This window comes from Lepidochelys kempii, chromosome 6 (assembly GCF_965140265.1).
Source record: "Lepidochelys kempii isolate rLepKem1 chromosome 6, rLepKem1.hap2, whole genome shotgun sequence".
Classification (NCBI taxonomy): domain Eukaryota; kingdom Metazoa; phylum Chordata; order Testudines; family Cheloniidae; genus Lepidochelys; species Lepidochelys kempii.
In genome coordinates, this window is record NC_133261.1 from 84,595,251 (window position 1) to 84,613,359 (window position 18,109).

General features: G+C 40.3%; 1 protein-coding gene across 4 annotated transcripts in view; it reads left to right on the forward strand.

The window, feature by feature from the left end:
- Positions 1-18,109, forward strand: part of NUBPL (NUBP iron-sulfur cluster assembly factor, mitochondrial) — a 152,230-nt gene that overhangs the window by 5,420 nt on the left and 128,701 nt on the right. For all 4 annotated transcript variants that reach the window (XM_073348974.1, XM_073348972.1, XM_073348971.1 and 1 more), the window contains one exon: positions 2,659-2,693. In XM_073348974.1, the coding sequence (XP_073205075.1) occupies positions 2,659-2,693 (35 nt within the window). The remainder of the gene's footprint in view (positions 1-2,658; positions 2,694-18,109) is intronic.

Genomic DNA, 18,109 nt, shown 5'->3' on the forward strand with positions numbered 1-18,109 from the left:
GAATTTTTATTCAGCCCATTGCAGTGCTGCTGAAATCTGGGATTAACTTGCTTTTAAAGTTGTGTACCCTGTCATTTTTGTTAAAGGACCCTTGGGGAGATACTTCTACAGATGTGACTGCTTTGCAGACCTCAGCACCCCATCTTTGACTTCTGTATCTCTGAGCCTCAGTTTCCCATATTTTTCATTGCTTAAGTATTCTTGCATTCCAGCCTCAACCACCCCTCCATATTAGGACAACTGGATGGGAATCCCAGGAAAAGCCTATTCAAGACTATTTCTTAATCAGCCGTTGTGTTTACTGTTGAATGATGTTTCTCTCCTTTTCTCCCATTGCCCTATAACTTTTCTACCTTCAGGAGAAGTCAAATCAACTTCCCTCTTTCTTCTGTCACTTTCACACACCTGATTTGGATCTTCTGGAAACAGTAGTTCCTCTCAGTGACTGAGAGGAGGTGCTATTTTGTGTGGAAAAAGCTTTTTCTTCCTCCTTCTATTCTTTTGGTGTTTCTTCTCTCTCTTGTACTATTTTCCATCCACCTATTAAGTGGTTTATTTTTATTCCTTCCTACCTCTCTCTTTATTCCTCTCTTCCACTTCCAGTTTTCCCTCTTGCCAGAATTTTTTCATGCAGAGATCTTAGCTCTGTTTTTCTAATTTGTCTAAACTTTTCCTTTCCCTACCAACCTTGCAACAAATCTATCTCGTCCTTCTCGTTACCAAAAAGACAGACGAGCTGCTTTAGAGAATTGAATTTGGGTTTGTAGTCCTTTTTTTGTATGATGTATAACGAAGGCCTAAAGAGGTTTTTATTTAATTTTTATTGCTTGTTTTTAACTTGGAACTATTAGGAAGGTCAAGAAACCTTCTGGTTTTGCTGAAGGACTTCTTGAGGTTCTTGTACCTTAGTTGAAGGTGTTGGGTTGTTGAAGCTTTCATAAAAATATCCTTTCTTTCCAAGTATTGGCGTTAAATAAAGGTTGACACAAACAAACAAAAATATAAACCATCTGACTAAAAATTCTTCTCAATTGCTCAGTAGTCAGTTTCTTGTAAAATTTCACAAGTTCTTAAGTTGCTTCCACACTAGACTGGGGTGGACAATGATTTTCCCATTGTGTGGAAAATTTTTCACTAGTTCAAAAATGTTCCTGTTCTGTATTGGGGCGAACTTGAGACCTTTTGAAGTAAGTAAGAGAGTGAGACAGACAGGCCTATCCAAAGATCCAGAGAACAGCAAATAGCCTGGCTATTAGGATGATTCAGATCACTGATTTGAACCTAGGTCTCCACATCTGAGATGAAAGCCCTAGCCACCAGGCTGAGGTGCTAATGTCTCTCTTGTTTCGGCCAAGAAACTCAGAAATTCCAAACTGGACCTGAGAAACCTTTGAGTAAATTTTGTCAAAACTGGAATGTTCCTGTAAAAGTTTGTTTTGATGAATCTGCTTTTATTTTCTTCCCCTCTCTCCCCCGTTGTTGAAAATTTCCCAAACAGCACTGCTACAGATACTTCCAGGGTAGATAAGATTTGAAATTTAAAGTAACAAGCAAAACCTGGTTTTGTTCCTATTACAGAAAATGTAATTAAAAATTAAAAAAAAAAAATCATAAGGAAGCAAAAAATGGCACAAGCCTATTTTTAAAGGTGCAGGTCACTGGTCATTAAATTAAAAAGGTTAGTGGAGAGCGTGGTAAGGAAATCTGAATTTGTTTTTAAGTACAATCTTTAAGTACAACCTTTTAAGTATGCCTTTAAAAAAATCAAATTGGTATTAAATTCTCTAACAGAAAGCTCAAACATTTTTCTCAAGGTTTTCTTTTGGTAGAGAAAACCAAAACCTTTTGAAAAACCTCTTTTTATTTTGCACTGTTTCTTAGAAATTAAAGGCTTGCCTTCGTTGCACTATTAGTTTGAGCTATGAGTCAAGTTTTTCCCCTAATCTGATTCCATTCACTCACAGATCCCTAGCTTGAGTTAAGTGGTGCTTTTAAGATCAAACTAGTTAGCACTTTAGGGTGTGTGGGGGTGTTGAAGATCAAGTGCTGCTAATGCTGGAGCTGATCATGCAATGGGGATGCAGCATCTTGAGTTAAAACAACTCGTCAGATGCTAATCCAGTGTTGCTGATCAACTCGCTCTATAGCTCCTGCGTTGTTTTGCAGTGTGGTAACTCTGCTCTCACTGGAGCTAGGTGGTTAACTCAAGTGTATTGACTTGAGCTAAGGGCTTGTCTATGCTGGCACGTTACAGCGCTGCAACTTTCTCGCTCAGTGGTGTGAAAAAACACCCCCCTGAGCACTGCAAGTTTCAGCGCTGTAAAGTGCCAGTGTAGACAGTGCACCAGCACTGGGAGCCATTCCCCTCGTGGAGATGGTTTTTTTTTTTTTTTAAATAGTGCTGGGAGAGCGGTCTCCCGGCGCTGTGCTGCGACTACACAGCCACATTAAAGTGCGGCAGCGTTGCTGGTGAAGACGAGCCCTAACTGTTGCAGCGAAGAAGACAAGCCTTAAGAACTAAAGTGGCAATTATAATCACATGATCAATATTTATATTAGATGTCTCTTCCTTTCTTGTGGAGGTTCATAATATTGTAAAATATTTGGGAAATAAAATTCTGCTGTGATTAACTTTTTTTTCTTCTTCTTTTCTTACAGTAAACGTAGCCCTTGCATTAGCAGCATGTGATTCGGTAAGTGAATAATTATTTATCAAACTTAAATAAACTTAGTTTGCTGTGAGCAATGTAAATAAAAAGTTACTATTAGGGGCCACCAGTTAAATGAAATCAAAGTATTTACTCTGAGTAAATTCCTTTATTTTTCATAGCATTTTACGTTCTATGTTGATTTGTTTATTATGTTGGCACAGTGAATGAGTCAGTAGTCCTGATTCTTCATCTGGGTTTGTTAGCACTGTACTCTGCCCCTATCAGTGTCTCAGTGAGTTTGCTGTGATTCTGCAAGGGCACAGAGGTCCATACTAGTGGCTACTGGCACAGCATTGGGTCTACTTTTTCTTGACACCGATTTGGAAAAATAGTTGTGTAGGTGATAGATAATACTCAAAACATCTGTCATGGTAACAGAGGTTTACTCTTCTACGGCAGAAATTAATATACAAAAATACTTAAAATGAAAGGCTGAAGAAAAAGGAACTAAATGTCTCTCTGAAGCCTTAAAGTCAGTTATTTGTAAAGACTAACACAAAATTATTACTGTAACTAGTTGTGATATCACAAAGCTAAGACTGTAATTTCAGGTCAGAAATGGGCAGCTGGAACCAGTGTACTCTTAAGAATAAGAGAGCTTCATTATGCTTACCAGCCACTGTAAATTGGGAGTACGTGCATTGAAGTAAGTCCTCTCAGAAGTAGGCCAGGTTCTTTGTGTCTTACGCAAGTATCCGTTATATTTAAGAGCAAAGGAAGATCTATAAAATACTGTTTGTATGGATAAGGCATTAGCTGCTATATAGAGCAAATATACATAGGAGGAGATTCAGAAAGAAACTTAGGTATGATGATGCCTAAATTTTAAGTACCTACAAAATCATTGGGATTCTCTAAGCCTGAGTTAGGCACCTAAGGCTCCTTATACAATGAATGGGGAGATGTAGGCACCTCCAAATTGGATGCACAAAAGCCATCATGCTAGGTGACAACCTGTCTAAGCTAGCCAATGGGAGGTGCCAATGTGACGGTTGTGTCCTAAGCCCTACCCCCTGGCAGTTTGGTGACCAAGTTCAGTTGGAAGGGAGACACTTCCCTCTGTTTGGGATTCTCAGCTGCAAACTCTTTGGGGTTAGATGCAAATGCTGCTGTCAGGGTTCCCTCCCCATTCTGAACTCTGGGGTGCAGATGTGGGGACCCGCATGAAAGACCCCCTAAGCTTATTTCTACCAGCTTAGGTTAAAAACTTCCCCAAGGCACAAGTTCTTCCTTGTCCTTGGACGGTATTGCTGCCACCACCAAGTGGGTTAGACAGAGATTCAGGAGAAGGACCACTTGGAGTTCCTGTTTCCCCAAAATATCCCCCAAAGCCCCTTCACTCCCTTTCCTGGGGAGGCTTGAGAATAATATACCAACCAAATAGGTAAACAAGGTGAGCACAGACCAGACCCTTGGGGTTTTTAGGACAGTAAAAAAGTTCTTAAAAGCAGAACTTTATTATAAAGAAAAAAGTAAAAGAAGCACCTCTGTAAAATCAGGATGGAAGGTAATTTTACAGGGTAATAAGATATAAAACACAGAGGATTCCCCTCTCTGAAAAACTTTAAGGTTACAAAAAACAGGAATAAACCTCCCTCTTGGCATAGGGAAAATTCACAAGCTAAAACAAAAGATAATCTGACGCATTTCCTTGCTTTACTTAGTTTTTGTAATCGTAGATGCTTATTTCAGATAGAGTTTTAGGAGAGGGTTTTTTCTGTCTGGTCCTACTCTCTGACCCAAGAGAGCACAAACAAACCCCCCCGATATGAAAGGATCTTCTTCTGTTATTGGTCCTTTTGGTCAGGTGCCAACCAGGTTATTTGAGCTTCTTAACCCCTTACAGGTAAAGGAGGGATTTTATGCTACCCTTAGCTTTATGTTTTATGACAGCTGCTTTTACAAGAAGCTGGAGGAGAAGAACAACCTCCATCATAACCTTTAGCCCAGTGGTTAGAGTTCTCACCTGGGATGTGGGAAATGCCCCAGCTCAATTTTCTCTTCCATCAGAGATGGGATTTGAACAGGGAGTTGTAATCTCTGAAGGGAATGCCCTATCCATTGGGTTATGGGATAATCTGATGTAAGGCTCTGCCGGTCACTTCTGTTGAAGTTGTTCCACTGTTGGTAAATAACTTTAAAAAAAAAAGTCATTGGAGCAGGGAGCTGGATTCTGGATCTCCCAGGTGAGTGCTCTAACTACAAAGCTACAGAGTCATCCTCATGCTTGCTGTCTTTCTCTTTGGCCCAAAGAGTTTTTCATTATTTTATGCATAGTGAAACAGTTTCAACAGGAGAGATTGAGGGAGCACTACATCAGAATATCCCATAGCCCGGTGGTTAGGACATTCACCTGAGAGGTGGGAGATGAATGTTCAAATCTCTTCTTCCTCTCAGGAGGATGGGGGACTTGAACTGGGGGGGTCTCATTCATCCTAGGTAAGTACTCTAACCACTGGGTTAAAACTTAATTCGGGGTTGGTCCCCCCGGCGGCATTTAGTGAAAGTTGGTGGTTTTTTGGTTTTGTTTTTTCTGTAAGGTTCTGCTAGTACTGGGGTTTTGGTGTGGTAATGGCAGCTGACCAGCCTGGCAATGGGTGAACGTTGTACTTTTCCTACACATGTTTATACATTTTTTTTTTTTTTTATTTAATCAAGAAAGTTTATTTCTGTCACTACTTCACATCATACAATGTATATTCAAAATAATAAAGGTAAACACATGAGCAGGGACAATTAGTATGCAAAGATTATCCGTCAATATAGTTATCTATAGCAGTTCGTACTTCAATCACTTCTTTACATCAATCTACACAGACTTAGATTAAATATCAGGTAAAACTTCCTTACTGTAAGAACAGTAGGACAATGGAACAGACTCCTGAAGGAAGTTGTAGAAGCTTCTTCACTGGAGTTTTTCAAAAGGAGGCTGGATAGCCATCTGTCTTGGGTGGTTTAGACAAAAAATCCTGCATTTTGGTAGGGGGTTAGAGTAGATGACCCTTATGGTCCCTTCTAACCCTATGGTTCTGTACTGTGAATAATATCCCTCTCCCATTTATATGTGGTCATGTCATTCATAAGTACATCACATTGGCACTAAAATTCCACACCTCTCCCCAAACACCCTACCTGCCCCCATACTCTCCCTCCCCAGCACATTCATAAAGGTACAGTAACTCCTCGCTTAACATTGTAGTTATGTTCCTGAAAAATGGGACTTTAAGTGAAACAATGGTAAGCGAATCCAATTTCCCCATAAGAATTAATGTAAAGGGGGGGGGGTAGGTTCCAGGGAAATTTTTTTCACCAGACAAAAGACTATATTATATATATGTATACACAGTATAAGTTTTAAAGAAACAATTTAATACTGTACATAGCAATGATGGTGATTGTGAAGCTTGGTTGAGGTGGTGGAGTAAGAGGATGGGATATTTCCAAGGGAATGCCTTACTGCTAAATGCTGAACTAGCATTCGGCTGAGCTCTCAAGGGTTAACAGGTTGTTAATGTAGCCTCACACTCTACAAGGCAGCACAAATAGAGGGAGGGAGACAGCATGGCAGACAGAGACACACACCCTGTGTGTGTGTGTGTGTGTGAGAGAGAGAGAGATGCGCATTGCCCCTTTAAGTATGCTGGCCTCACTTTAAGTACACTACTTTTTTAGATCAGGAAGTTGAGACAGCAGCTGCTGTCTGCAAGCTTCCTCCATCCTGAGCCCTGTCATGTCCCCTGCTCTAGGGAGATAGGGTCAGCAGGAGCAGGGGGAGGGACACACCCTGATATTAGCCCCCCTCTTCCCCATTGTGCAACAAGCAGGAGGCTCCTGGGAGCAGCTCCAAGGTAGAGGGCAGGAGCAGCACATGGTAGTGGCGGGAGGGACCGCTGAACTGCTGGCAACTGATAGCCTGCTGGGCAGCTGCTGCACAAGGAACTTGGGGGAGTGGGGGGCTGCCGGTCCACCCTGGTTCCAAGCCCCCACCAGGTAGCTGCAACGGGCTGCTCTTTCTGCAAGCTGTGGACGAAGCAGGCAGTTGCCAAACAATGTTATAAGGGAGCACTGTGCAACTTTAAACGAGCATGTTCACTAATTGAGCAGCAACGAAACGATGTTAACCGGGACAACTTTAAGTGAGGAGTAACTGTACTATTCCCTCTCTTCCATTGGGCCAGACAAGTCCACAGTGTGGGAACACAAAGCATCTCTGATCTCTGTTGCCTGGATGCATCGAGCTCCAGCTGTGGTAGGTGCACTTTCTGGCTGAATGTACTGATTCACTGAATGTACCGATCTCACTGTCATAGGTCCGTTCAGAGGGAAATGGCTTGCGTCTGGCTTCACAAAGATTGTGAAGTGCACAGCAAGCCACAGTAATTCGGACAGCATCAATGACACTGGCATCCAAGTGGTTCTGTAAAAGTCTCCAATGGGATTCAATCTCCCAAAAGCACATTCAACGACCATTCTTCACCTGCTGAGTGTGTAATTAAATCCTCTTTTGCCAGGGCCTCTGAAATCAGGGTATGGATTCATACTCCTAGTAAAAAGGAGGTTTGCAGGGTCCCCCAGAATAACAGAGGGCACAGTAACTCCATTTATGACAATGTCACTTGGTAGAAATAGTGTCTTAGCCTGTCCATGAGTGTAGACTTGTGATCAGCGGAAAACGTGGGCATCATGATCTTTTCCAGTGCAACTCACATTGACGTTCATAAATTGTCCTCTGTGGTCCACAAGAACCTACATAACGATGGAGTTGTACCCTTTGCAGCTTTCTGTCTTGTACCATTTTTACGGCTTTGTTCATCTTTAATCTTTTAGTTCTGTATCTATCCAACACATCCTCTGTCTTCCTTTTTTTCTAGTTCCTTGCATTCTGGTATGTATCTCCATGAATGATCTCCTTTCTGGGTCCTTCTTGGACACATGTCCAGACCACTGCAATCTTCTTTCTTGAACCTTCTGTAACAGAGTTATTTGTTGCCCAAGCCATTTTCTTATCACTTCATTTTTTATTTTCTACAGCCTTGAATCAATTGTTGTTCCCCTCAGCCAGGTTGTATCTGCAGTCAGTATATTTTGTTTATCTGCTTTCTGACTCATTCAGCAGTTTTGGCACAACAGTTGTCTCATATATGCTTCACGTTTCTTGAAATGTCTTCAGCCTTTCAGATCTTCCAGAATTTTCCAAATGCAGTAGTGGCTAGTCCAACTTTTCTTTATATGTCATCTTGACAGTTCCCATTGTTCGATACCAGTCATACACATTTTCCCATTTGTTCTAGTTCTTGGTCTTCAACTTTGATCTTTACGTCTTCCTCTTTGTCTTCCAGTTGCCATAATTTTTGTATTCTCTGTGCTGATCTTCAGTCCAAATTTTCTGCCTTTTGCCTACCTTGTGAGTTATTCTCTGTACATCCTTGTAGATGTATACACTTGCTCTGTAGCGTCCCATCCTTGTCTTGGGCAGCTTAGCAGTATCTGTCCTTTGTTTTTCTTTTCCCTAGGGCTCTTTATCATATGACCAAGACTAGAGTCATGTAATACACCCATTCTTGGAGCTAGGTCATTAGTATGTAATAAGTAAAACAGTCTCTTCCCAATCTCTCAGTGGGTCACAGTTTCTCTTTTCTGTGGTCTGGGCGCTTTACTGTTTCAACTCTTGACTTCCTCCTCCCAGCTTCCTACTGGACAAACTTAGATTCTCTCAGTCTCCCACCTGGCAAACAGTCTCTCCCCTCCCCCCATCACCTTTGGTCTGTCCTCCATTGTACACAGCCAAACAAACCTCAGCCTCCCTGGCTACTTTCCCAGCTTTTTTCCCTATAGAGTAATGAGGTTTCTCAGGACCCTTTTCCTGGGGTTGCAGCCTTTCTGACTTTTCAGGTGGGTCCATAAAGGCGTACCAACCTGTTTCTCTTAGGAGCCCAGACCCAACTCAGCCAGCTCTCCAACTTGTCCTTGTTGTCTCCAGCAGCATTCCCCTGCTCCTGACTCCTGGCCCTCACTGCTCTCTCTGAGTTTTCAACACTACTTATCTTTTCTTTTTGATTTTCTCCCCATAGCTGGGTTTAAAGTTGTTTATAATTAAATACCTCTTTTTAGGAGGCACTCAGTCCCTTACAAAGCCCAGGCATAGGCAGCTGGTGAAAATATTCTTTGGGAGGTGGACGAGAGAGCAGGCCCTGCCTTGCACTCACCCTAAAGTGGTGGCTCCTGTCTTGGGGGACTGAGACCAATCACCTCAGTATCTCCCCCTTCTTCTGAGACTCTCCTCCCTCTTGCCTTCTCAATCACCCCAGGATCCACCTCCTTCCCCCAGAACTCTTGCCCCCTTCCAGCGAACCTTCATGGAAGCGTGGCTCAGAAGCCAGCTCTTCCTAGTGACAATGAGGAATCTAGTTCCACCTGTTGGGAATTCAGTGTGTAGGTGGGGACCTCCCCCTGCAGTGTCCCACTCTGTCACCTTCCTTGCCCTGGAGCCACCAGATATGGAGCTTCACTTGCTGAACTGGGCAGGCAGTGGGGTAGCTCAGAAAATAGATATGCGGGGGGATGACACCTCTCTAGCCCTAGCCACCCATTACCTATGAGCCCAGATTCCCTCCTTTTAATCAATCAGGTAATTAGTCCAGGTGTATTGACCCCAGATCCCTCTTAAGGGGCCAGTCAGCCTGTGACAATCCTCCTTGGTCAATACTTTGAGGTCAACGTTGTCTAAAAGTCTGAAGTTGTGCACTGTCCTCCCACATAATATGACTACTCCTGTTGCATCTCTCAGTGCAACAGCCATTGTTGCTTTCAGTATCAAGTTGAAAAAATCTGGTGGTAGCATGCATCCTTGTCTCATTCCTATAGTTGTCCTGAACCATTCCATTATCTTGTCTGCTCTCACTGCACTCCTTGACTTGCCATAAATGTTTTCCATCAGCTTGATCAATTTCTCAGGAATGCAATACATTTTCAGAACTTAACTTACTATAACCCTGTCTGCCAAATGGTCTCGGAAGCCGGTTTGAAGTCTATAAAGTTGTTGTAGCAGCTTTGGTTGTGTTCTATGTACTCCTTCGATATCTGTCTTATCACAAATAGCTGATGTATTGTATTTTGTATTGGTTCTAAATCCAGCCTGTTCCTCTGCAAGCACCACTTCTGTGTATCTCTTCATTTGCTTCTACAATGTCTTGGTGAATGCTTTTCCTGGAACTATCAATAAGATGATTCCTCTCTGGTTCTTGGACTCACTTATCTCCCTTCTTTATAGATTGATACTATTATTGCTTTCCCCTATTAGCTCAGCACATGCTCTTCTTTGCAAATCTTGTTGAATAACTTTTTGCATAGTCTTTCCTCTGTGTTTCTCTCTTGCTTGCAGCAGCTCTATAGTTATGTTGTCATTTTCCAGCACCTTTTTTCTTTTTCAGTGTTTCTATTGAGATCTTTACTACTTTTTTCTAAGAATTCTGGTATCTGCTCTTCCTCATTTGTACTGGAAAGCTTCTCTAAGTCCATTTTATATACTGTGTTCTGCACATTTTACAGCTCTTCCAAAATATTCTTTTCAGTGTTTATTCTTCACTTGTTCATCCTCAGTTATTTACCTGAGCTTTTCTTTCACTGCCATCTTCAACTTGTATGTCTGACTCAGTTCTCTTATTTTTCTGTTTGTGTATTCTTCACAGTTTGCTTATCCAGTTGTTTCTGTTTCTCCCCGCTTTCTGTTTTATCTCTCTGGTCAACCTCTTATGTTAGTGTCTTCCTTTTCACTTTACTTCAGCTTCCTATACTTGTCACTCAACTTCAGTATTTCATCCGTTATCTACTTTACTTTCTTTGTTTTGGCCCAATGCGCATTCAGCTGCTCTGGTAATCCCATTTTTTACACTGTTCCATGTCTCTTCAGCATTCATTTTTTCTTTCACCAGAGATGTGATGTTTTTCTGCGTGGCTTTTTTTTTTTTTGTATTTTTTGATTGTCTAGCTCTTTCAATTTGTCCTTGTCATAAATCTTAGTTTTTGGCACTCTTTAGGTGGTTCTCAGTCTTGACTTCATTGATGCCAACACTAATTTATGACCTGATACTGGCCACAAATGATCTGCATGATATCTATCTGTGATTCACAAATATAAAGTCTGTCATCTTTGTTTGCTCATCAGGTTATATCCAATCCATTTCCTCTGCGGCTTTCTTTGTTGAAGTAGCCTGTTTGTTACGACCAGGTTGTTGATTTGGCAGAAATTTAGTGGCTTTTCTTCCTGTTTGTTTTCTTCACTGAGTCCAAATCTGTCTATTGCAGGAGCCCAGGAATTCCAGTCCAGTCCTACTTTTGCATTAAAACCTCCCATCTTTATTACATTTTTTTGCCTTCATTGTATGAGGCGATATCATGTGAAATGCGTTAAGAGCCTGGCTTGCCTTCTACTTTAGCACCAGTGCAACTTTGTCCTGGTGTGCACTGTCAGTTCATCATGATAAAACTGTCCTTTGCCTTCTTGTTTTGCATAGACCAGTGATTTCCCACTTGTATCTTTTCAATTCGTCAACCATTACTGCAAGTGCTCCAGCATGGTATAATCTTATATACATGTTATATACATGTCTTATCCTTCAAGTTCATCACATAATTCTCTGTTCTGTGTGCATTCTTTTCACGCACCCCCACCTCGGTTTCTGAGTGATGAACGCGTTGGCCCTTGTTTGTCTGGACGAAGAGCAAGCTGGCATGCTTTTGTTTCTCCTTCCATTCTTCGTTTAGTTTCTGTCGTCCAATATTTGTCAAGTATTCGACCATGACTTCTTGGCTTTCTGGTTGATCAGTGTATCATAATCTGTTTTGCAACACTGCTGTTAGCTATCCACTAGCTTGGTACAGCACTTTCTGTTTTTGTTATACTTTTGGAAGTTGTTTTGCTGGCTTCACTGTTAGAGACTTTTGTGCATTTAGTGGGCCAGGTACGCCCTTTCACTAGTGTTTGTCACTATTTAGTTACCCTCAGTAGGTTTAGCATTCAAGCCAAGGCAAGGTCCCAAGGTGTGGCCTTGTCACACGCAGCTACCTAGACCACTGGTGAGAGTTGAGTGAGTTGCCAGGACCAGGTGCAAGCAAACCATCCCTGCGGGTGTGGCTGTCTGCTATGCAGAGATTTAATAATTTTATTAAGATAACATTGAAATAAAAAGAAAGCAGTACAGAGTTCAAGCATAGAAGTTTCTGGTTATCAGGGAATACGGTGCAGATTATCAGAGGTGCGAAATTCGGTTAGGAGCTGGTGGCATAAGGAAAACATAATCTGCAATCTCCCCGATTGGGGGTAAAAGTTCGACCGGTCAAAGTACAGACATTGAGATATGGGGGTATGTTGTCCATATAATGGCGATGTTCAGGTGTGGAGTATAATGAGCGGATACGATGATGGGGATGGATCTACCCTCATTTGGTGGGATTTAATGTTTAGTGAGTTTATGGTTCCAGTTCATACAGTCTAATGGAAAAAGCCTCTCAGTCCCTTTCCCATGGTGGATGCACGATGTCGTACCAGCTCCCACCTCCTGGTAATGTTGGTGGCTGGTGATGTGTTCGATGTAGATGTCCCTTGACTATCGGATGGTGTCCGAGACCATGAGGCGCCGCATGAGCCATGCGTCGCGTCGACCGATCCCACAGGTCTGCAGCACACGCTCGTTGCAGGGGTCCCAAGCGCCCAGGGCTCCGACAGTCAGGGCATCCATCTGCACCTCGTAGCCCTTTGCTCTCAGGGTGTTGGCCAGGGGGCGTATTTTTCCAGCTTCCGAGCTCGGGCTTCTCAGAAGGCCGGGGTCCTGTTCTCGAAGGGGACCGTGATGTCGACGAGGATGATCTTTTTCTGGGCCTTGTCAGTGACTACCGCGTCGGGTTGCAACGGGCTGTCAGTGCTGGGGATGGCGCAGTTCACGGCGTCCTCTCTCAGGTGCAGTGCGATGGCTTTCACTAGGCAGTTTGAACTCACCCCATATAAACCAACTCTGACTAATTAAACAGAAAATAATTTAATTTTAAACAGAGGATTTCATTTAGATATCTAATGAAAACATCATGTCCAAAGTAAAGTTGTGGTTTTTTGTTTTGTTTTTTTTTTTGTTATGCAAGGCCAGAAAGGCTAGGAATGTAGCTTTGACTTAGTGCTGGCTCCTCAGACTTGTGGCACCTGTGGGTTACCTGTTATATATGGATTAGTTAATTTAGTGCTAAGAGTTGTGCAAGCTCTTGCGGCTGTACTGAGATGTATAAATCTATACTTTTAGGGAGGTAACTTAAGTTTTACTCTTGTCCTATTTTTAATTGATTGCTTAGTTTTGACAGACGATTCTTCTAGTTCCTTTGATGTTGCAGCAGTTAGTTCCGCTCCCTCAGGAGTACTCTAAAGAATTTTTGGTTTTTATGCCAGATGATTCGTATTCAGAGTGGAATGACTATGAAAGCTGCATGGCCAGAGACAATTTATTATAGTTGAAACAACTTGAATTAATAGATGCCAGCAATAATAGGATTGAGATTGCTTGTTTATGAACAGAGTATTTTAGTGAGCAAACACCAGCTGTGCGTGAGTAAGGATGGCATAAATCCAGTTGGGAGACTGTATGTTTATCCTGTCACTATGAGGCAAACTCTCTAGTCAGCCGCCTTTAGAATCCCCTTTTCTTCCCAAGAAGATTTACATTCCGAAGTAAAGAGTGAAACCATTTATTATGGTGTGAGGGGCAGAGGAGCCAGGGGTAAAACAGTACGGAACAAATTAGTGTGTAAGTTTAAACAAATGGCTTCTGCTTAGAGTAGTTTGGTTATGTAATGGGTAAGTATTTGGTTTTACATATTCTAACCTGCTCCTTGTAAAGGGAGTTTGTCAAGTAGATTGGGATCAAAATTTGTTTGTCTTTAAATTTGTCATTTTTAGGGAATAGACTTGGGTTTCCATAGCAAACCATTTGGTTGCAAAGAAATATAAAAGCATTTTTAATATAAGCACTTTCAATATTTTGTTGTGTTGTTAAAGAAGCAGCCAACCAGCATAAGGAGCTCCAGTTAACATATGCATCTTCAACAACAACTGTTTTATTATCTTCATTATCACACAGTGAAATGATAAACATAAACACATTGCCTCATAATGCAGGATAAATGCAGAAAAGTGAATGATTAGCTAAATGGAGAAGGACAGCAAACACAGTTGGAGGAAAAGTGTATTCAAGCTATTAAGACAGTATTGTAAACAATGTAGAATGGAAAAATGAAAAGGGAAGAATTTTTAAATACGAAACTTATATATTATGCATAAATTTAGTGTGATTAGAGCTAATCCTTGTGAGTTTTGCTTTGTTTCAAAGCTTGTGTATTCTTTGGTTAAAGAAAAATAGGTGTTTGAGAAAATAGAAATGGTTCATAATCCACCTCTTGGGTTGTGTTTTTTTTTTTTTTTTTTTTTTAAATCCTTGCAGTGAAGTTAGTCCTGGGTAGAGCTGGGTGAATGATATATTTACAAAAGAATACTTTATTCAAAAAAATGTCATTACTTTTGTATATATTTGCTAATATTCATATTGTTTGCTCAGTTCTATAAAATGGGCAAATAATTAGAGAAATAAGGACACTGGTAAATTTATTTGAAAACTATCCCAAAATGCATTGAATATGTCAGAGGTAGGCAAATAGTCTTGTGATATCAGTGTCTTACAGTGGAAATGAATGTGTTATCACTTGTCTCTCTCAGAATCCAGTAACTTTCTACTAGGTTCCTCAGAGATGTTTTGTATTTAAATAAATACAGGTATCTGAAATAACTAGTGTGTGTGTGTGTGTGTGTGTGTGTGAATCCTACTATGGCTCTTATCCTGCAGTCTGTTGCTGAGGTCCTGTCCATGTTGCTGGTTAAACATTCATTAAAATAATTTGATGTGTACTTGTCTCAGGATGCCATTATTGATTTTCCATGCTTGAGAGTCCTCCTCTAAGAGCCAGGCCACAAACTTACTGTACTTTCTAGGGTATGGGACCTTGTACCCACATTTTTTTTATAACAGAATGGAGATTAAATTCTATTTCCTCTTCTACTGAAAGCATATGTCAAATTTCCTCACATCCATTAAAAATGAATTAGGTATGGGAAGATATAAGAGGTTTTTTTTTTTTTTTTAAATTTTTGAGCGTGTAAAATTAGAACTGCAGTGTAAAGCGGTTCAGTCAGTTCATGATATCTTGAGGTAGCACTCCCAATAAGACAAGAAATCCTGAAGTATTTGGGTTTTGCATATCAATAATGTACAAAATACTTTGTAAATGTTTCTAATCTATAAGTGTCTGTTTTTGGTAGTCCTTATATGAGAAGCACTTCAGAATATGGGTGAAGGAAGAGTCTCATGTGAAATTCAAGAGAAACTGTTTTTTCTTGATATTATCAAAATCAGCTGTTGGAATGTTTAGCAAATAACATGAGCTGAGAGGCTGAATGTTTATAATGTGAAGAAAAGTTTATGCCTCATTTCTACCATCCTTTCTCTCAGCGTCTGCAGCACTGCAAACCACAAGGCCTTGCTCTTTATACATTGATGGTGTGGTGTTTTTTTTTTTTTTTGCTTATAGAGTAAGGAGCTTTTTAATTGCTATTGGTGTTAATAATACTAGTATCCTTCTGTAAATTTAGAAGAAACTGTGTACATTGATTGGGAGATACTATTTATAGTTTATCAAGAGGTTTTGGCAGTGTTGAGAAGGGTAAGGAAATTACAGGTCTCATGTGGGTCAGCTCCTATTGCAGTTCCTGCTGACCCATAAGTGAGAAACTGAGTTAGTTTTCTAATCGATATGTGTTTTTATTAGGGCTGTTGATTAATTGTATATAACTCACGTAATTAACTCAAAAAAAGTAATTGTGATTAATCGCAGTTTTAATCGTGTCATTAAACAGTAGAATACCAATTGAAGTATATTAAATATTTTGGATGTTTTTGTACATTTTCCAATATATTGATTTCAATTAAAACACAGAATACTTTGCACTTTAGAAAGATAAACAAAAGAAACTATTTTTCAATTCCTCATACAAGTACTGTAGTGCAAGCTCTTTATCGTGAAAGTGCACCTTACAAATTAAATTTGTTTGTTACATAACTGCACTCAAAAACAAAACAATGCAAAACTTTAGAGCCTACAAATCCACTCAGTCCTACTTCTAGTTCAGCCAATCACTGATACAAACAAGTTTGTTTACATTTGCAGGAGATAATGCTGCCCGCTTCTTATTTACAATGTCACCTGAAAGTGAGAACAGGTGTTCACATGGGACTTTTGCAGCCAGCATTGCAAGGTATTTACATGCCAGATATGCTAAACAGTCATATGTCCCTTCATGCTTCTGCCACCATCCCAGAGGACATGCTTTCATGCTGATGATGTTCGTTAAAAAAATAATGCGTTAATTAAATTTGTGACTGAACTCATTGGGGGAGAATTGTATGTCTCCGGCTTTATTTTACCTGCATTCTGCCATATATTTCATGTTATAGTAGTCTCGGATGATGATTCAGCACAGGTTGTTCATTCTGAAAACACTTTCGCTGCAGATTTGACAAAACACAAAGAAGGTACCAATGTGAGATTTCTAAAGATAGTTACAGCACTCTTCCCAAGGTTTAAGAATCTGAAGTGCCTTCCAAAATCGGAGAGGAATGAGGTCTGGAGCATGCTTTTTGAAGTCTTAAAAGAGCAACGCTCTGAACTACAGAACCTGAACCAGCAAAAAAGAAAATCAGCCTTCTGCTGGTGACATCTGACCGAGATGATGAAAATGAACATGCATCGGTCTAAACTGCTTGGATTTTTATTGAGCAGAACCTGTCATCAGCATGGACGCATGTCCTCTGGAATGGTGGTTGAAGCATAACGGGACATAAGAATCTTTAGCGCATCTGGCATGTAAATATTTTGTGATGCTGGCTACAACAGTGCTATGAGAATACCTGTTCTCAATTTCAGGTGATGTAAATAAGAAGCCAGTAGCATTATCTCCTGCAAACGTAGACAAACTTGTTCGAGTGACTGGCTGAACAAGAAATAGAACTGAGTGGTCTTGTAGGCTCTACAGTTTTACATTGTTTTATTTTTGAATGCAGTTTTTTTTGTACATAATTCTACATTTGTAAATTCAACTTTCATGATAAAGAGATTGCACTACAGTACTTGTATTAGGTGAATTGAAAAGTACTGTTTTTTTTACAGTGCAAATATTTGTAATAAAAATAAATCAAAGTGAGCACTGTACACTTTATATTCTGTTATAATTGAAATAATATATTTGAAAATGTAGAAAACATCCAAAAATATTTAAATAAATGGTATTCTATTATAGTGCGATTAATCTCGATTAATGTTTTTAATGGCTTGACAGCTTTAGTTTTAATTATATTAGGACATTTAAATATTTATACCATTCCAAGAGACGTGTAGGTAAAAGTAGTAAAGGAGTTTATTCGAGTTCCTTAAATTATCTCTTATTTTTAAATACAGATTTCATATACCTGCATTACATTCTGATCTGTATCTGAAATAGCCTGGATGAATAGCTCTAATACAGCAATGTGATATAAGGATCGTATCCTGGTGTACCCTTAAGTTGTCTTCTCTCGGCCCTGTGGGGATTTAGAGCATTGTGAAAATGTTGGAAGAGATGCTTCAGCCTGCGCCAATCTTAGAAGATTCCTTGGTAGCAGCAGTAAGCTTCTGCCAGTGTAATTAAAATAGAATAAAGGATTGATATTAGTACACAAGGGGTACTTGGCTGACTAAAATGAAAGGTTGGAGGAAAAAATAAAAGCTCACTTACTGAGGCCAACCTTTCCTGTGCAAGCTGCTGCCTTGGCGAGATCTGAGCCCTCTCGGCATATGGGATTGAATGGCTTGGCGAAGAATAACCTACATGACGATGTCTACAGTGATGTTCTGCCAATGTTTTAGCAGAGGGTTCCCAAGAGACCTTTTTCTATGAGCGTGTGACAAACCTCACATACCAGAGGTTTTTGTGCTTGCAGAAAAGAGAGGTTAAGCAACTAGAGAATCTATTGTTGTTTCTTTTTCTTCTGTTATTACAAAAACACTTCATTTTAACCGTAACCCTGGAAAGCAGCAAAATTGCTTGGCAAGCAAATTAATTTTTGGAGGAAATGTATTAAGCTAGCACTGTATATTTTGTATAACGATTAGATTTGTAATATGAAAGTGTTTGATTGGGGTATGAAGACCATGATGTACGAAGGTATTGCCCCCAGAATACTTATTTATTTTATACATCTAGGTCTTAGTGTAATCTGTTGCACTCTATAGGCACAATATTTGCTGCTCATGAGTATTTTTAATCCCAGGAA